The sequence below is a fragment of the Olea europaea genome, unplaced genomic scaffold (genome assembly GCF_002742605.1).
Source record: "Olea europaea var. sylvestris unplaced genomic scaffold, O_europaea_v1 scaffold60, whole genome shotgun sequence".
Taxonomy (NCBI): Eukaryota; Viridiplantae; Streptophyta; class Magnoliopsida; order Lamiales; family Oleaceae; genus Olea; species Olea europaea.
In genome coordinates this window covers 97,863-119,019 of record NW_019264346.1, presented here as the reverse complement: position 1 = coordinate 119,019, position 21,157 = coordinate 97,863, and the positions used below count along the sequence as shown (strand labels likewise).

Sequence of the window (21,157 nt, the reverse complement as noted above, 5' to 3'; positions counted from 1 at the left end):
GTGTGTAGTGAAGCGGTGAATGCAACTGAAATTAATTCTTCAAAAGACTTGCGGCACAATCGATTGGGTCACATCAGCGAGAAAGGATTGCAGATTTTGGCAAGGAAGTCCCATGTTCCTTTTATCAAAGGTAAATCATTTAATTCTTGTGATTATTATTTACTTGGTAAACAACATAGAGTTTCATTTAAAAAATCTTCTAGTAGAAAATATAATATTTTAGATTTGATTTATTCTGATGCTTGTGGTCCCATTGAGGTGGAATCCTTAGGTAGTAATAAGTATTTTCTTATTTTAATTGATGATGCTTCACGAAAGTTGTGGATTTTTTTTAGTTCGAAAGATTAGGTTTTTCAGTACTTCAAGAAGTTTCATGCCATGGTGAAACAGAAAAGTGGAAAAGTTTTGAAGTGTCTCCAAATTGACAATGGAGGGGAATACACGTTTAAAGTGTTTAAAGATTCCTGCTTAGAAAACGATATTAGACATGAAAAGACATTTCCTGGTACCCCATAGCACAACGTTGTGGCAGAGAGAATGAACCGTACCATTGTAGAAAAGGTCAGAAGCATGTTAAGGATGGCTGGACTACTTAAGTCATTCTGGGATGAAGTAGTTCGAATAGCGTTCTACCTAATCAATTGGTCTCCATTAGCTCCTTTGAATTTTAAGATTCCAGAAAAATTTTACGGACAAGAAATGTTTCTTATTCTCACTTGAAGGTTTTTGGGTGGAAAGCATTTGCACATGTGCCTAAGGAATAACTTTGAAACTAGATGATAAAGGCAGTCCTTACATTTTTGTCAGCTACAGAGACGAAGAATTTGGCTATAGATTATAGGATCTAAAAAAAGAAAGTAATCAGAAGCAGAGATGCGATCTTTTATGAAACTCAGAAGTAGGTTGATTTTGAGAAATCTGAGATTCAAAGACGTGTTGATGAGGGTATCACTGATCTTACACCTATTTCTTTGCCTCCAGACAGTACTACTCAAAGGATAGTGACACATGTTCATAGTCATGCTGATGAGCCAGCAAGGGTTGACGAGGATGATCTAGAAGAAGTTGAGAAGGAGGAGCAACCTACTACATCAGAACCTTAGATTAGAAGATCAACCAGGGAACATCATCCACCAACCAGGTATCTCATATCAAATTATGTGTTGGTAACTGATGAGAGGGAGCCAGAATGCTTTCAGGAGGTACAATCTCATAAGGATAGAGAGAATCAGGTGAAAGTTATACAGGAAGAGTTGAATTCTTTACAGAAAAATAACACTTATAGTTAGCAGAGCTTCCTAAAGGTGAAAAGGCATTGAAAAATGAATGAGTGTTCAAGTTGAAGAAAAATGGTAAAAAGCTAGTGAAGTATAAAGCTCGATTGGCGGTGAAGGTTTTGATCAAAAGAAAGGATTGACTTTGATGAGACATTATCTCCTACTTCCATTCGAGTAGTTTTGAGTTTAGTAGTCAGTTTGGATCTTGATGCAAATCATTGTGCTTATGTCAGGGAATTTCATGGTGGTAACTTCATCATTCTTTTGTTATATGTAGATAATATGTAGATAGTTGGGCAAGATGTTCAATTGATTCGCAGTTTGAAGGTAGATTTGATCAATTCATTTGACATGAAAGATCTTGGACCAACACGACAAATTGTAGGCAAGCATATTCATCGTGACAGAAAAGCCAGAAAGTTATAGTTATCACAGGAGAAATATATAGAGAAGTATTGGAAAGGTTTAAGATGAAAATGCTAAATCAGTTGGGACACCACTTGGTAGTCATTTCAAACTAAGTAAGGTGACTTGTTCTTCTAAGAAGAAATATAAACAAGGCATAGATTCCTTACTCCTTTGCGGTTGGGAGTTTGATGTATGCCATGGTTTGTAACGGCCAGACATTGCTCATGTAGTCGGGGTAGTCAACTTTATCTTGTTAATTCCGGTAAAGATCGAGCTAGTGAAATAGATCTTTAGATACTTGAGAGGTACTTTAAGATGTGCTTATCTTTTGAAGGTTCAAAACCAATTTTGGAGGGTTTTATAGATGCAGATATGGCTAGTGATCTTGATAGTAGAAAATCAACTTCAGGATATTTGATCACTTTTGCAGGGGAAGCTGTCTCATGGCAGTCAAAATTACAAAAGTGTGTTGCCTTATTTATAACTACGACTGAGTATATTACAGTAATTGAAGTAGGAAAGAAATGTTTTGGATGAAACAATTTCTCCAAGATTTGAGTTTGAAGCAAGATGTGTATGTAGTTAATTGTGACAGTTAGAGTGCATTAGACTTGAGCAAGAATGCTACTTATCATTTTCGAACGAAGGATATTGATGTGAGATATCATTGGCTATGACAAGTAGTGGCAAAACAATTGATATTGTTGGAAAAGATTCATACAGAGAAAAATCCAATTGACATGATGACAAAGGTTGTGATTAGAGAAAAGCTTAAGTTTTGTGCCACACTGGTTAGTATAGATTCTAACTAATGTGTTAGATGATAATCTCTTTACTCAGTAGGCTCGAATGAGAGATTGTTATATGGGCTTGTTCAGCCCATGAGGAATTAAAGGTAAAAAAGCCAATCCAACACACACACACACACACATATCATTTAGGTCACACATTGGTATATATATGATCATCAAACCGTGGCTATCACGTGGAGAAAAATACAGAAACTGAGGTTTTCAAATTGCTAGAAAAAGAACACAGAAAACAAGGGTTGCTCAATTTCAATTTTAAGAGGGAAAATACTTTGGTTTTGACTTTGGTTAGAGAAGAAGCAAGTGTTGGTTTTCTTTCTTTCTTGAGATGTGGATTTTACACAGGTTGATTTTCTATTTAAGAACAAATTGGAAATTCCTCTAAGGTGTATTTTGGGCACTCTAGAGGTGTAGTATTCAAAATAAGTATTTCACAAGTTTCATCAAATTGTTGATTTGTGGTGAGATTATTTGGTGTCTTAGAGATTGATAAGGTGGTATTCTCAATTTGTTGAGAATTCAAGTTTTGGAGCATAAACTTGAATATTGTAATTTATATTTAATATAGTGGATTTGGCCATAGTTGCCCTGTGGGTTTTTCCCTTTATACTGGAGGGTTTTTTTACACAAAATTTGGTGTTGTGTGTGTTCTCTTGTTTTGCTTTGATAATCTACTTGCATATTTAATCACCATAATTAATTGCTTTGATTGATAAATTTTTTTCAATAAGTGAAATTGCCCAACATAAGTCTTGTGTATGTTTATGCATGAACATTACTTGAGTGAGTAACGAACCAGAGTTTAATTTCTTCTATTTTTTCTAACACTGTCTTGTATCGTATAGTGTATATTAGAAAACAAGCCATTAAGATGCTTAATTTTCGTTCATGATTTCATTCACACCCATTTAGCCTCAAATTGTACACTTTTCTTGCTATACAAAGAAGGTCCACTACTCAAGGTAAAAGGAAAATATTGTTTTTGTACATTATACAGAATCTAATAAGTGGCATAGAGAAGGTAAAGTCTTGCTCAAACTTGAAGTATTCGTCGTGGCCCAAAAGACTTTTTCACCTACTCTCTCTCTCATATTTTGGCAGTCATGTGAATTGTCTTTGCTTGCTGAGAAGAAAGATTAAGAATATTGAATTAGTTAGAATTTTGGGGCGGGATACTAGCCTCGATATTCCAACATTCAAGAGATAACCCTAAAAAAAAGGAGAAAGAAAGTAAAGTTACATCCATAAAAATACTTTTAATTTCTTGTTTCAATTTTGGTACAAGTACAAAAAAAGTTTAATAAAATTTTTATAGAAAAACACTTGGCAATTTTTCATTGATTTTTGACACAACAAACATAGAAAATGTACCATACAAATGTTGTCAATGCAGCACCTGTATCATTTCAGTCAATAATTCCTTATAGCTATGGAATTATTCTTCTTATTTTTATGTAAAGAAAAGTTACGTCGTTCTAAAGTAACTCTTACCTTATTGTCATTCTCATTTTCATATTTAATTAGCCGTGTGTGCCCTCAGATTATTCATAATACTTACAAATAATATGTCCCTTATGAAATTGAACAAAATAGCGGGGGACAATAATGCAATTGTAAAGAATTTGTTTATATTTTATGTTCAACTCACTCCTTATGTACATACTCACTTTTTTCACAAAGGTTTCACCTAGATCTTTCATAAATGAGTGGTTATAAGACTCAAATATAGAATGTTTACTTGCGCTCTAATTCACTTTGAATTTAAATTTATAAATAGAGATAATTTTTTCTTGTTTATAATTTATAGGGAACAGAATAATCCCTTTTGTATTACTTGAATGAAGTCATTTGAACCATTTTGATAAATTAAATAGTAAACCTCGAGCCACATTAATCAAATTATGACCCGATACATTTGATTGATATCAGAGAAAGATTGACAATCCAAATGAAAAAAAAAAAAAAAATTAGCAGAAAAAATTTATGATATCATTTCAAAACAATAGTTTTAATATTTTCTTTAGGGGCAAATAGGCATTTTCTTGGCTCTTGGGAAACTTGAAAAGTTACACCTCTTGTGTAGTGTGTTTGTGTTCTCATGTAATCATACTTATTTAGAGAATATATTTGTAAAATGCACAAACAACCATATATAGTTGAGCAAACTCTCTAATTCGACCTTGTGTGTCTTGTTGTATGGGTTATTGTGATTCTTCGAGCATTGAAATCTCTAGTTCAACCTTTATTAATAATAGTCGAGGTATGTTGCTGACTTGGGATAGCCTATGCTTTGTAGCCATGTTTGTTCGAGTTTGTGGACAGAACTAGAGATGCAAACTTGGTTATGGTGTTGGACTTTGAGTTGTAGCATTACATAAATCAAATTGTTTATCTGGCGTTTAACTAGGGCTTCCAACTTTCTATGGTATATTTTCAGTTTGCATTAGGGCTTAATAAGCAATGTACTCTATCATTAATTTACTGTTTGATTTTTGACACAACAAACACAGAAAAATGTACCATACAGATGTTGTCAATGCAGCACCTGTAACATTTCAATCAATAATTCCTTATACCTATGGAATTATTCTTCTTATTTTTATGTAAAAAAAAAGTTACATCGTTCTAAAGTAACTCTTACCTTATTGTCGTTCACTTTTGCTTATTTGATTTGCCATCACAATACTTACAACAAATATGTCCCTTACGAAATTGAACAAATTAGCGGGTGATAATAATGCAATTGTAGAGAATTTGTTTATATTTTATGATTAACTCACTCCTTATGTGCATACTGACTTTTTTCACTAAAGGTCTCACCTAGATCTTTCATAAATGAGTAGTTATAAGACTCATATATAGGCTGTTTACCCGCACTCTAATTCACTTTGAATTTAAATTTATTAATAGAGAAATAAATTTGCTTGTTTATGATTTATAGGGAACACAATAATCCCTTTTGTATTACTTGAATGGAGTCATTTGAACCATTTCAATAAATTAAATAATAAACCTAGAGCCACATCGATCAAATTATGACCTGATACATTTGCTTGACATCAGAGAAACATTGACAATCCAAATGAAACAAAATAGCAGAAAGCATTTATGATATCATTTCAAAACAATAGTTTTAATCTTTTCTTCAGGGGCAAATGTCCCATTTGGCAGTTTTGGCATTTTCTTGGCTCTTGGGAAACTTGAAACGTTACACCTCTTGAGTAGTGTCTTTGGGTTCTCATGTAATCATACTTATTTAAAGAATATATTTGTAGAATGCACAAACAACCATCTATAGTTGACTGAATTCTCTAATTTGACCTTGGGTGTCTTGTTGTATGGGTTATTGTGATCCTTCGAGCATTGAAATCTCTAGTTCAACCTTTATTAATAATAGTCAAGGTATGTTGCTGACTTCGGATAGCCTATGCTTGGTAGCCATGTTTGTTCGAACTTGTGGACCGAACTAGAGATGCGAACTTGGTTATGGTATTGGACTTTGAGTTGCAGCATTACTTAAATCAAATTGGTTATCTCGTGTTTAACTAGAGCTTCCAACTTTCTATGGTATATTTTCAATTCGCATTAGGGCCTAAGAAGCAATGGGCTCTATCATTATTTTACTGTCTATAATTTTTTCAGTTCGTTTATCCAAGCACCTTCTTCTTTTAATAGGTCATGAACTATATTTGAATCATTTTGAGTGAATTCATAATAAGTGATCCCATTTTTCATTGGGTCTAATCAGGGACCAAAGATCTTAAACGGCTTATCCAACAGTACTACTCAATAAAAAAAATGTCATTAATTTCTTCGTGCTCATTCCAACTTCCAAGTTCGAAGTTCCATTTCGTATAAATAAGTTTTTTGTTCGGTATATTCATATAGATATATATAAGATCTACTGGCCTTAAATCAAATAGTTTCCATGGTATATTTTCTTTTCAACCGTTAAATACAAGTTTATATGATGATGCAAAAAGCGCCAATTTCTTTAACTCATCAACTGATATAAGGAAAGGCTCTTAATTTGAATTTGCTGGAACTCGATGGTCTAACCAGGGAGAGAACACAACAAATTATTATAATCACAAAACAGCATAGAGGAGAACGATAAATTCTACTCGCCAGATAACATGCTATCATTGTATATTATTCAGATTCGATCAAACTCAAGGATTCATAGTTCTAATTTCAGAGCTTGGATTTATCATTTTACCAAATTCATTGAACTGCATCTCCATACTTGGGCGAAGACCAGATTCATTTTTTCATGAAAAACCTGACGTGCAGAATTTTCGTAAATAGATAACACTGAGATTTGCTGCAACAAGAACACTAAAAATTCGGAGCTAGTACAAAACACACCATGTTTTATTATACACAGAGAAACTGAAATACATTCATAGACTGTAATTACATTCAAGAAATGCACAATATCTCCCATCATCAAGCTGGAAATAAAAAGCACCAGTTGATCAAGATGAAGAGATTTTAGATTATACATAACAACATAAACCATTCCACAACCTTAAGGGCCTTTGCAAATGTCAAAAACTTCATTGCAAAGGCCTCAATTGACACCAAACTAAAACCAAATTTCACATAAAAACCAAGCAAACTAAAGAAAATAACGAAAACATAAGTACTATGTTATAAAGCTGCCCAGTCTATCTCCACTGAAGGGTGCTTCTGCAACACAAAGTTATCGAATGATGGCTCCAAGAAATCCAGAAAGGTGATATCGGATTCAGGTGATGCCGACCCTTCATCCAATGGGGACGACAATGATGAGGAGGCGTCGACCTGGATACGGTCAACACCAAATCCTCCATTCAATGAATCGTTCATAACATTTTTGGTCTTCTCGTCGCCTGTTTGGTTTAAAACTTTACTCTTTCGATTCGAAACAGAACGGGCCTTCCCTGAACTCTTCCCCTGTTTCGGTGAATTAGCCAAATTTTCACATATGGCTTGTAGTTTTGCATCAATGGAGGACTGCAGCGACTTGAACCCGCATAATTGATGCCTAAGATTAGGAAAATTGAGTCTTGCAAACTCTCCTCTCAGTTTATATGCAGCCTTATCATAAGCCAAGGCCGCCTGTTCAGACGTGTCAAAAGTTCCAAGCCAAAGCCTGGTTCTATTCCTTGGAAGTCTAATTTCAGCTACCCATTTGCCCCAGTGCCTCTGTCTTACTCCCCGGTAAAGCTTCGCAGCCTTCACGGGAATCACAGCTTTCTTCATTGGGACAGGTTTTGGGCTAAGAAACCGCGTAAACGAGTTGCCCTGAGGCATCAATTGCTGCTGTTTGAATTGGAATTGAGCCTGGAATTGCATAAACTGTGATGGTGTGAGGTGATTAAGATCATCCATTTGGTTAAAACTCGAAAAAACTGGAGAAAACATCTGGGGTTTCAACGGGATTTGGCCAAAATCAGGATTCAAATTCGATTCAGAACAGATTGAAGAACTAGAAGATCCAAAAGGGTAAAAATTAGAAGAACTTGAGGGATTTGGTGAAGCACCTTTCATAAAAGGATCAAGTACTTGAATAAACTCCTCATTTAACAGATCTGATGAGAAAATATGACTGCCACTAGAATTGAATGTATCTGTAGCCGCTGCCATGATATTTTCTCAAATTTATACAAGAAAAATGAAACAGATCGGAAAAACAACAAGCTTCCTGCACAATCAAAGAATCAAAGAGGCTTCAAATAAACACCCCTTTTGACACCTTTGAATCTATTAATATAAATTAATTCAAGAAACCTAAATCAACCCAAAAGGGATAGAAAAGAAAACCCTTTTAGCTATTTTGATCAAACAAATACCTTTTTACTGTAATAACAAAAGAACAGAGAAATTAAGCTTATCCTGATCTCTATTCTGAACCACCTGGCTTTCAAGAACACGCCGGTCTTTCTAAAATTAGTTTCTTCGTTTGTGATGTGATTTTTTTCAACAAGAACGAACCCTGAAAAAATTGATCAAAATTTGAAAGAGAGATAATTACAAAATGGGATCCAAGAAAAGGGTGTTAAGAAAAAGGGGGAAATCAAAGAAAATGAGATGAAAAATGCTAATCCACACAAAAAAAAGTTCCGATTTTTAAGTGCTCTTTCTTCACTCTTGAAAATGGCAGCAACGCTACAGATGTGCATATAAAAGGCCTGGGCTTCGTCTTCTCTCTCTAACTCTTTGCTTGCTTAGCCCTTCTAATGCAACTTTATCTACACCGGCCAGTAGAAAGCTGCCACGTAAGGTATTACCAAGTCAGTGACTGGCAGGTGTGGTGGGCTTTCTAAAGTGTTCTACACGTGGCACTTAAATATTGGGCTGTAGAGTTCGGTCGACTGGTTTTAGCCTTGTAGGTTACTTTTTGATATAATGTCGAAATGATGATAAATGTGACTTTTTATATGGATTTTTCTTTTCTTTATATTAGCTCAGGGCAAAAAAAATTCCCCTACTCCCCCCGCTCCCCGCCAACTGCGCCCCTATACAACCTTATAAAGAACAGCAAAGCTCTGTGTACATAGCTTTGCTTACAGAGGGCTTATCGACGTTTCACAGGGGGTCGGTCCCACATGAGTTCCAATGTAATAAAAAATGAAGAAAAAAAATTTCGATCTCACTCTTTTGTGAGAATTCTGTAAGAGTTCTGTAATGTGCTGACCCAATAAAGAATCAAGTTAGAAATGTATAAAAATAAAAAAAGACGACGGGAATTTATTATATGAGGAATACTTGCATTTCCTTCATAAACTGTAGATTTTGATGCATTCATAATTCTATGTTGCATAACTAAAAGTGGGTAGTTGAATAGTGATGATTGTAAGGTTAACCGGTCATTACCTAATTCGGAGGAGTATGAGCTCTTCATACTTGATGATTGTAGGTAGTTGCGTACCTAAAAGTAAGTAGTTGAATAGTGATGATTGTAAGGTTAACCAATCATTACCTAATTCGGAGGAGTATGAGCTCTTCATACTTGATAGCAACACATTTCAAAAGTATTATTTATAAGGATTAAGATATTTGTGACAAAAACTTCTACTCACTCTCACATGCATGAAGTCCTCACATGGATTAAATAATTTCGACATCTAGACCCCATCTTCCCATTATAAGTGTAAGTAAAAGAGTTTGTACAAAAATGTTAGAACATGTAGCATCTTCCTATTTATAATAGTGCTTTTTCTTGACTCAATTAACCATATTCCTATCACGTTTCTAAAAGAATGGGACACGGTTTGAGTCTAGAATTCTCTATTGGAATCCCAAATATGTTGTACTTTTAAATGTTTGGTATGTGTATATTATTAGGTCAAGTTCAACTAAAATTTAAAGATGTTGAAATTTGAAAAATACTGCTTTAGTGGAGTAAAACTCAAGTTTCATTGAAAATAAACAAAGAACAAAAAGTCAGTTTGAATTGTAAATAATTTACAATAAAAAAGATTTCAAAGATCACTAGACTTGTGCTTCGATTTAGCACCCATTTGGCCCCCATTATATCTTATTAAATTAAATTAGTTTTTCTTTCTCATATATATCTTAACCACTTATCCACAAATGTACAAGTTATAAATATAAGGAAACATGTCATTTTTATACACGAGAAGATGTAGATAACCGACTTCAAAAGTTAAAGAGAACAAAGTAATTGCAACACGAAGTTTTGGGTGTGGGTGTACACCTTAAAAATTGAACTTTTCTTTACTTGATGAACAGTGATACATCTGAACATTTTCCTTTAGAAAAAAGATGCAATTGTTGTCCTTAATCATATACTATTTTGTACTTCTGCGTTTTGACGTTGTATCAAACTTTTCTTATGCAAACTCCAATAATTCGTAATTACAGTTTTTGTTCAAAATGGCCATGAATTTAGGGTAAATAGGGTGAATCACCTTTAAACTCAAATGCAAAAACATATATGAATGATTAAAGAAGCATATTATAAAAAAAAAAAAAAAAAAAAAAAAAAAAAAAAGGGGATTTTTTTCCTTTTAAAAAGTAAAATTAAATTTTTTAAATTTTAATTTAATTTTTTTGGTTAAAAAAAGTTTTTGTTTTTTTTTTTTTTTTTTTTTTTTTTTTATGTATATCCTAATCTTGTAAATCTGTCTACAAATACAAGGCAGTTGAGTAAAATATAGACGTAGTTCACAAAACATATTCTTTTTCTCATTTTCTTGCTAACCATTTTTATCAGAGTTGTAAACGATATCATATTCCAGCCTCAAATTCAGTTTTTATCTGTTTCTTTATCATGTCCGATGAAAATCATTCACTTCTAGACAAAGGAATTTGATGGATCGTCAGTCTATTTGGCATGTAATCTCTTATTTGTCTATCCTATAGTTGGATTATTAATTCAGCTGCTTCTAATTATATATTTATATCAGTTTCATTTTTTATTCATATTTTATTGTTTATACAAGTATATCAGTTTAATTGCATAATGGTTCTCAAGCTCATGTGACACAACATAAAAACATCCTATCATCCTAGATGATGCTTGATAGATTAGAATAAACTAATAATACTAGGTATAACATTCAATGCCATAAAATAAAACCAACAATTAAAAAAAAAAGAAAAAAGAAGAAGATAAGAATGCATTTACTAACTATGCAAATAAAATGAAGCATCATCAAGCCGTTAATGATGCTGAATTCCTTGGACTAACTTAAGGGAAAAGTTATCGCCGATAAATTGGAGAATATCTATGAAAGAGAGAATGGACTTACAAGCTGGTTAGACTCATGCTTGCATGTGTTAAGGGAATATAATCCCACATCGGTAAAATACCGAAATAATGACCAATATATAAAGAATTTGGACACTCCTCTTAATAAGGTACCTTATTAAGATGGATCCCAAATCTTTACATAGTGTCAGAGCCCATTAAGTTCCAACGAGATAAGATGAAAATGCTAAATCAGTTGGGACACCACTTGGTAGTCATTTCAAACTAAGTAAGGTGACTTGTTCTTCTAAGAAGAAAAATAAACAAGGCATAGATTCCTTACTCCTTTGCGGTTGGGAGTTTGATGTATGCCATGATTTGTAACGGCCAGACATTGCTCATGTAGTCGGGGTAGTCAACTATATCTTGTTAATTCCGGTAAAGATCGAGCTAGTGAAATAGATCTTTAGATACTTGAGAGGTACTTCAAGATGTGCTTATCTTTTGAAGGTTCAAAACCAATTTTGGAGGGTTTTATAGATGCAGATATGGCTAGTGATCTTGATAGTAGAAAATCAACTTCAGGATATTTGATCACTTTTGCAGGGGAAGCTGTCTCATGGCAGTCAAAATTACAAAAGTGTGTTGCCTTATTTATAACTACGACTGAGTATATTACAGTAATTGAAGTAGGAAAGAAATGTTTTGGATGAAACAATTTCTCCAAGATTTGAGTTTGAAGCAAGATGTGTATGTAGTTAATTGTGACAGTTAGAGTGCATTAGACTTGAGCAAGAATGCTACTTATCATTTTCGAACGAAGGATATTGATGTGAGATATCATTGGCTATGACAAGTAGTGGCAAAACAATTGATATTGTTGGAAAAGACTCATACAGAGAAAAATCCAATTGACATGATGACAAAGGTTGTGATTAGAGAAAAGCTTAAGTTTTGTGCCACACTGGTTAGTGTAGATTCTAACTAATGTGTTAGATGATAATCTCTTTACTCAGTAGGCTAGAATGAGAGATTGTTATATGGGCTTGTTCAGCCCATGAGGAATTAAAGGTAAAAAAGCCAATCCAACACACACACACACACACATATCATTTAGGTCACACATTGGTATATATATGATCATCAAACCGTGGCTATCACGTGGAGAAAAATACAGAAACTGAGGTTTTCAAATTGCTAGAAAAAGAACACAGAAAACAAGGGTTGCTCAATTTCAATTTTAAGAGGGAAAATACTTTGGTTTTGACTTTGGTTAGAGAAGAAGCAAGTGTTGGTTTTCTTTCTTTCTTGAGATGTGGATTTTACACAGGTTGATTTTCTATTTAAGAACAAATTGGAAATTCCTCTAAGGTGTATTTTGGGCACTCTAGAGGTGTAGTATTCAAAATAAGTATTTCACAAGTTTCATCAAATTGTTGATTTGTGGTGAGATTATTTGGTGTCTTAGAGATTGATAAGGTGGTATTCTCAATTTGTTGGGAATTCAAGTTTTGGAGCATAAACTTGAATATTGTAATCTATATTTAATATAGTGGATTTGGCCATAGTTGCCCTGTGGGTTTTTCCCTTTATACTGGAGGGTTTTTTTACACAAAATTTGGTGTTGTGTGTGTTCTCTTGTTTTGCTTTGATAATCTACTTGCATATTTAATCACCATAATTAATTGCTTTGATTGATAAATTTATTCTTACAATAAGTGAAATTGCCCAACATAAGTCTTGTGTATGTTTATGCATGAACATTACTTGAGTGAGTAACGAATCAGAGTTTAATTTCTTCTATTTTTTCTAACACTGTCTTGTGTCGTATAGTGTATATTAGAAAACAAGCCATTAAGATGCTTAATTTTCGTTCATGATTTCATTCACACCCATTTAGCCTCAAATTGTACACTTTTCTTGCTATACAAAGAAGGTCCACTACTCAAGGTAAAAGGAAAATATTGTTTTTGTACATTATACAGAATCTAATAAGTGGCATAGAGAAGGTAAAGTCTTGCTCAAACTTGAAGTATTCGTCGTGGCCCAAAAGACTTTTTCACCTACTCTCTCTCTCATATTTTGGCAGTCATGTGAATTGTCTTTGCTTGCTGAGAAGAAAGATTAAGAATATTGAATTAGTTAGAATTTTGGGGCGGGATACTAGCCTCGATATTCCAACATTCAAGAGATAACCCTAAAAAAAAGGAGAAAGAAAGTAAAGTTACATCCATAAAAATACTTTTAATTTCTTGTTTCAATTTTGGTACAAGTACAAAAAAAGTTTAATAAAATTTTTATAGAAAAACACTTGGCAATTTTTCATTGATTTTTGACACAACAAACATAGAAAATGTACCATACAAATGTTGTCAATGCAACACCTATATCATTTCAGTCAATAATTCCTTATAGCTATGGAATTATTCTTCTTATTTTTATGTAAAGAAAAGTTACGTCGTTCTAAAGTAACTCTTACCTTATTGTCATTCTCATTTTCATATTTAATTAGCCGTGTGTGCCCTCAGATTATTCATAATACTTACAAATAATATGTCCCTTATGAAATTGAACAAAATAGCGAGGGACAATAATGCAATTGTAAAGAATTTGTTTATATTTTATGTTCAACTCACTCCTTATGTACATACTCACTTTTTTCACAAAGGTTTCACCTAGATCTTTCATAAATGAGTAGTTATAAGACTCAAATATAGAATGTTTACTTACGCTCTAATTAACTTTGAATTTAAATTTATAAATAGAGATAATTTTTTCTTGTTTATAATTTATAGGGAACAGAATAATCCGTTTTGTATTACTTGAATGAAGTCATTTGAACCATTTTGATAAATTAAATAATAAACCTCGAGCCACATTAATCAAATTATGACCTGATACATTAGATTGATATCAGAGAAAGATTGACAATCCAAATGAAAAAAAAAAAAAAAAATTAGCAGAAAACATTTATGATATCATTTCAAAACAATAGTTTTAATATTTTCTTTAGGGACAAATATGCATTTTCTTGGCTCTTGGGAAACTTGAAAAGTTACACCTCTTGTGTAGTGTGTTTGTGTTCTCATGTAATCATACTTATTTAGAGAATATATTTGTAAAATGCACAAACAACCATATATAGTTGAGCAAACTCTCTAATTCGACCTTGTGTGTCTTGTTGTATGGGTTATTGTGATTCTTCGAGCATTGAAATCTCTAGTTCAACCTTTATTAATAATAGTCGAGGTATGTTGCTGACTTGGGATAGCCTATGCTTTGTAGCCATGTTTGTTCGAGCTTGTGGACAGAACTAGAGATGCAAACTTGGTTATGGTGTTGGACTTTGAGTTGTAGCATTACATAAATCAAATTGTTTATCTGACGTTTAACTAGGGCTTCCAACTTTCTATGGTATATTTTCAGTTTGCATTAGGGCTTAATAAGCAATGTACTCTATCATTAATTTACTGTTTGATTTTTGACTCAACAAACACAGAAAAATGTACCATAGAGATGTTGTCAATGCAGCACCTGTATCATTTCAGCCAATAATTCCTTATACCTATGGAATTATTCTTCTTATTTTAATGTAAAAAAAAGTTACATCATTCTGAAATAACTCTTAACTTATTGTCGTTCACATTTGCTTATTTGATTTGCCATCACAATACTAACAAGAAATATGTCCCTTACAAAATTGAACAAATTAGCCGGTGATAATAATGCAATTGTAAAGAATTTGTTTATATTTTATGTTCAACTCACTCCTTATGTGCTTACTGACTTTTTTCACCAAAGGTCTCACCTAGATCTTTCATAAATGAGTAGTTATAAGACTCAAATATATAATGTTTACCCGCACTCTAATTCACTTTGAATTTAAATTTATTAATAGAGAAATAAATTTGCTTGTTTATAATTTATAGTCAACAGAATAATCCCTTTTGTATTACTTGAATGGAGTCATTTGAACCATTTCAATAAATTAAATAATAAACCTAGAGCCACATCGATCAAATTATGACCTGATACATTTGATTTACATCAGAGAAACATTGACAGTCCAAATGAAACAAAATAGCAGAAAGCATTTATGATATCATTTCAAAACAATAGTTTTAATCTTTTCTTTAGGGGCAAATGTCCCATTGGGCAGTTTTGGCATTTTCTTGGCTCATGGGAAACTTGAAACGTTACACCTCTTGAGTAGTGTGTTTGGGTTCTCATGTAATCATACTTATTTGAAGAATATATTTGTAGAATGCACAAACAACCATCTATAATTGACTGAATTCTCTAATTCGACCTTGGGTGTCTTGTTGTATGGGTTATTGTGATTCTTCGAGCATTGAAATCTCTAGTTCAACCTTTATTAATAATAGTCGAGGTATGTTGCTGACTTCGGATAGCCTATGCTTGGTAGCCATGTTTGTTCGAGCTTGTGGACTGAACTAGAGACGCGAACTTGGTTATGGTTAGGGACTTTGAGTTGTAGCATTACTTAAATCAAATTGGTTATCTCGTGTTTAACTGGAGCTTCCAACTTTTTATGGTATATTTTCAATTCACATTAGGGCCTAAGAAGCACTGGACTCTTAACATTATTTTACTGTCTATAATCTTTTCATAAGAAGTGGTCCCATTTTTCATTGGGTCTCGTTAGGGACCAAAGGTCTAAACGGCTTATCCAACAGTACCAAAAATGATAAAAAATTATCATTAATTTTTTGGTGCTCATTCCACCTTCCAAGTTCAAAGTATCATTTCGTATAAATAAGTTTTTGTTCAGTATATATATATATATATATAAAAGATCTACTGGCCTCACTTAAATCAAATAGTTTCCATGGTATATTTTCTTTCCTTTTCTCATTGCATTAACCGTCAAATACAAGTTTATATGATGATACAAAAAGGGCCAATTTCTTTAACTCATCAACTGTTATAAGGAAAGGCTCTTAATTTAAATTTGCTGGACTCAATGGTCTAACCAGGGAGAGAACACAACAAATTATCATAATCACAAAACAGCATAGAGGAGAACAATAAATTCTACTCGCCAGAATCGATCAAACTCAAGGATTCATAGTTCTAATTTCAGAGCTTGGATTTATCATTTTACCAAACTCATTGAACTGCATCTCTATGCTTGGGCGAAGACCAGATTCATTTTTTCATGAAAAACCTAACGTGCAGAATTTTCGTAAATAGGTAACACTGAGATTTGCTGCAAGAACACTAAAAATTCGGAGCTACAACGAAACACACCATGATTTATTATTCACAGAGAAACTGAAATACATTCATAGACTGTAATTACATTCAAGAAATGCACAATGTCTCTCATCATCAGGCTAGAAATAAAAAGCACCAGCTGATCAAGATGAAGAGATTTTAGACTATCCATAACAACATAAACTATTCCACACCCTTAAGGGCCTTAGCAAATGTCAAAAACTCCATCGCAAAGGCCTCAATTGACACCAAACTAAAACACCAAACTAAAACCAAATTTCACACAAAAACCAAGCAAACTAAAGAAAATAACGAAAACATAAGTACTATGTTATAAGGCTGCCCAGTCTATCTCCACTGAAGGGTGCTGCTGCAACACAAAGTTATCGAATTCATTGGATGATGGCTCCAAGAAATCCAGAAAGGTGATATCGGATTCAGGTGATGCCGACCCTTCATCCAATGGGGACGACAATGATGAGGAGGCCTCAACCGGGATACGGTCAACACCAAATCCTCCATTCAATGAATCGTTCATAACATTTTTGGTCTTCTCGTCGCCTGTTTGGTTTAAAACTTTACTCTTTCGATTCGAAACAGAACGGGCCTTCCCTGAACTCTTCCCCTGTTTCGGTGAATTGGCCAAATTTTCACATATGGCTTGTAGTTTTGCGTCAATGGAAGACTGCAGCGACTTGAACCCGCATAATTGATGCCTAAGATTAGGAAAATTGAGTCTTGCAAACTCTCCTCTCAGTTTATATGCAGCCTTATCATAAGCCAAGGCCGCCTGTTCAGACGTGTCAAAAGTTCCAAGCCAAAGCCTGGTTCTATTCCTTGGAAGTCTAATTTCAGCTACCCATTTGCCCCAGTGCCTCTGTCTTACTCCCCGGTAAAGCTTCGCAGCCTTCACGGGAATCACAGCTTTCTTCATTGGGACAGGTTTTGGGCTAAGAAACCGCGTAAATGAGTTTCCCTGAGGCATCAATTGCTGCTGTTTGAATTGGAATTGAGCCTGGAATTGCATAAACTGTGATGGTGTGAGGTGATTAAGATCATCCATTTGGTTAAAACTCGAAAAAACCGGAGAAAACATCTGGGGTTTCAACGGGATTTGGCCAAAATCAGGATTCAAATTGGATTCAGAACAGATTGAAGAACAAGAAGATCCAAAAGGGTAAAAATTAGAAGAACAAGTAGAAGAACTTGAGGGATTTGGTGAAGCACTTTTCATAAAAGGATCAAGTACTTGAATGAACTCCTCATTTAACAGATCTGATGAGAAAATACGACTGCCACTAGAATTGAATGTATCTGTAGCTGCTGCCATGATATTTTCTCAAATTTATACAAGAAAAATGAAACAGATCGGAAAAACAACAAGCTTCCTGCACAATCAAAGAATCAAAGAGGCTTCAAATAAACACCCCTTTTGACACCTTTGAATCTATTAATATAAATTAATTCAAGAAACCTAAATCAACCCAAAAGGGATAGAAAAGAAAACCCTTTTAGCTATTTTGATCAAACAAATACCTTTTTACTGTAATAACAAAAGAACAGAGAAATTAAGCTTATACTGATCTCTATTCTGAACCACCTGGCTTTCAAGAACACGCCGGTCTTTCTAAAATTAGTTTCTTCGTTTGTGATGTGATTTTTTTTCAACAAGAACGAACCCTGAAAAAATTGATCAAAATTTGAAAGAGAGATAATTACAGAATGGGATCCAAGAAAAGGGGTGTTAAGAAAAAGGGGGAAATCAAAGAAAATGAGATGAAAAATGCTAATCCACACAAAAAAAAAAAGTTCTGATTTTTAAGTGCTCTTTCTTCACTCTTGAAAATGGCAGCGACGCTACAGATGTGCATATAAAAGGCCTGGGCGTCGTCCTCTCTCTCTCTCTAACTCTTTGCTTGCTTAGCCCTTCTAATGCAACTTTATCTATACCGGCCAGTAGAAAGCTGCCACGTAAGGTATTACCAAGTCAGTGACTGGCAGGTGTGGTGGCTTTCTAAAGTGTTCTACACGTGGCACTTAAATATTGGGCTGTAGAGTTCGGTCGACTGGTTTTAGCCTTGTAGGTTACTTTTTGACATAATGTCGAAATGATGATAAATGTGACTTTTTATATGGATTTTTCTTTTCTTTATATTAGCTCAGGGCAAAAAAATCCCCCCCACCCCCCCCCACCCCCCCTTCCGAAGAAAAAAAATTTCGATCTCACTCTTTTGTGAGAATTCTGTAAGAGTTCTGTAATGTGCTAACCTTATAAAGAATCAAGTTAGAAATGTATAAAAATAAAAAAAGACGATGGGAATTTATTATATGTAGAATACTTGCATTTCTTTTGATTTAGGTTCATAAACTGTACTTTTGATGCATCCATAATTCTATGTTGCGTACCTAAAAGTAGGTAGCTTAATAGTGATAATTGTAAAGTTAACCAGTCATTACCTAATTCAGAGGAGTATGAGCTCTTCATACTTGATATCAACACATTTCAAAAGTATTATTTATAAGGATTAAGATATTTGTACAAATTTTAGTTGACAAAAACTTCTGCTTTCTCTCACATGCATGAAGTCCCCACATGAATTAAATAATTCCGACATGTAAACTCCATCTTCCCATTATGTGTAAGTAAAAAAGTTTGTACAAAAATATTAAAACATGTAGCATCTTCCTATTTATAATGGTGCTTTTTCTTGACTCAATTAAAGAATAGAACACGGTTTGAGTCTAGAATTCTCTATTGGAATCCCAACTATGTTGTACTTTTAAATGTTTGGTATGTGTATATTATTAGGTCAAGTTCAACTAAAATTAAAAGATGTTGAAATTTGAAAAATACTGCTTTAGTGGAGTAAAACTCAAGTTTCATTGAAAATGAACAAAGAACAAAAATTCAGTTTGAATTGTAAATAATTTACAATAAAAATGATTTCAAAGATCACTAGACTTGTGCTTCAATGTAGCACCCATTTGGCCCCCATTATATCTTATCAAATTAAATTAAATTAAAATAAATTAAATTTTTCTCTCCTATATATATATATATATATATATATATATAAAGAACAAGTGTAAAATGTTGTGTATGACTTCTTTTGACCTTTAACTATAATAAATCTTAACCACTTATCCACAAATGTACAAGCTATAAATATAAGGAAACATGCCATTTTTATACACGAGAAGATGTAGATAACCGACTTTAAAAAGTTAAAGAGAACAAAGTAATTGCAACACGAAGTTTTGGGTGTACACCTTAAAAATTGAACTTTTCTTTACTTGATGAACAATGATACATCTGAACATTTTCCTTTAGAAAAAAGATGCAATTGTTGTCCTTAATCATATACTATTTTGTACTTCTGCGTTTTGACGTTGTATCAAACTTTTCTTATGCAAACTCCAATAATTCGTAATTACAGTTTTTGTTCAAAATGGCCATGAATTTAGGGTAAATAGGGTGAATCACCTTTAAACTCAAATGCAAAAACATATATGAATGATTAAAGAAGCATATTATAAAAAAAAAAAAAAAAAAAAGAAAAAAGAAAAAAAGGGTACTTTTTACCTTTGTAAAATGTAATAAATCTGCCCTCAACCTTTTGGTATAGTTTGGACAAAAATAATATCGTATATTTTAGTTTTTCAGTTAACATAACGGAGTTATCAATTTCCTATCTTTGTATATATCTAAATCTTATAAATTTTAATCTAATTTTTTTGGTTAGAGAGAGTTGTCAGTTTTTTTTTTTTTTATTATCTTTATGTATATCCTAATCTTGTAAATCTGTCTACAAATACAAGGCAGTTGAGTAAAATATAGACGTAGTTCACAAAACATATTCTTTTTCTCATTTTCTTGCTAGCCATTTTTATCAGAGTTGTAAACGATATCATATTCCAGCCTCAAATTCAGTTTTTATCTGTTTCTTTATCATGTCCGATGAAAATCATTCACTTCTAGACAAAGGAATTTGGTGGATCGCCAGTCTATTTGGCATGTAATCTCTTATTTGTCTATCCTATAGTTGGATTATTAATTCAGCTGCTTCTAATTATATATTTATATCAGTTTCATTTTTTATTCATATTTTATTGTTTATACAAGTATATCAGTTTAATTGCATAATGGTTCTCAAGCTCATGTGACACAACATAAAAACATCCTATCATCCTAGATGATGCTTGATAGATTAGAATAAACTAATAATACTAGGTATAACATTCAATGCCATAAAATAAAACCAACAATTAAAAAAAAAAGAAAAAAGAAGAAGATAAGAATGCATTTACTAACTATGCAAATAAAATGAAGCATCATCAAGCCGTTAATGATGCTGAATTCCTTGGACTAACTTAAGGGAAAAGTTATCGCCGATAAATTGGAGAATATCTATGAAAGAGAGAATGGACTTACAAGCTGGTTAGACTCATGCTTGCATGTGTTAAGGGAATATAATCCCACATCGGTAAAATACCGAAATAATGACCAATATATAAAGAATTTGGACACTTCTCTTAATAAGGTACCTTATTAAGATGGATCCCAAATCTTTACATAGTGTCAGAGCCCATTAAGTTCCAACGAGAGATTCGATCCGATTAAATCTCTAAAAATGAGCACATGGATTTCAAGATTGGTCTGCTCAAACGAGCCACCATCTTGCGGGGGCACGTTAAGGGAATATAATCCTACATCGGTAAAATAC

General features: G+C 33.3%; 2 protein-coding genes across 2 annotated transcripts; both read right to left on the bottom strand.

The window, feature by feature from the left end:
- Positions 1-6,847: 6,847 nt before the first annotated feature.
- Positions 6,848-8,687, bottom strand: LOC111389556 (ethylene-responsive transcription factor RAP2-13-like). Its single transcript, XM_023014483.1, has 2 exons — positions 8,332-8,687; positions 6,848-8,183 (listed from the first exon to the last, which is right to left on the bottom strand). Exon 2 carries the CDS (start codon positions 8,123-8,125, stop codon positions 7,148-7,150), a length of 978 nt encoding a protein of 325 aa, XP_022870251.1. The 5' UTR covers positions 8,126-8,183; positions 8,332-8,687; the 3' UTR covers positions 6,848-7,147.
- A 7,764-nt stretch (positions 8,688-16,451) lies between these two features.
- On the bottom strand, positions 16,452-18,317 carry LOC111389555 (ethylene-responsive transcription factor RAP2-13-like). The gene has a single exon (XM_023014482.1). The coding sequence runs from the start codon at positions 17,761-17,763 to the stop codon at positions 16,765-16,767; it is 999 nt and encodes a 332-aa protein (XP_022870250.1). The 5' UTR covers positions 17,764-18,317; the 3' UTR covers positions 16,452-16,764.
- Positions 18,318-21,157: the final 2,840 nt, after the last annotated feature.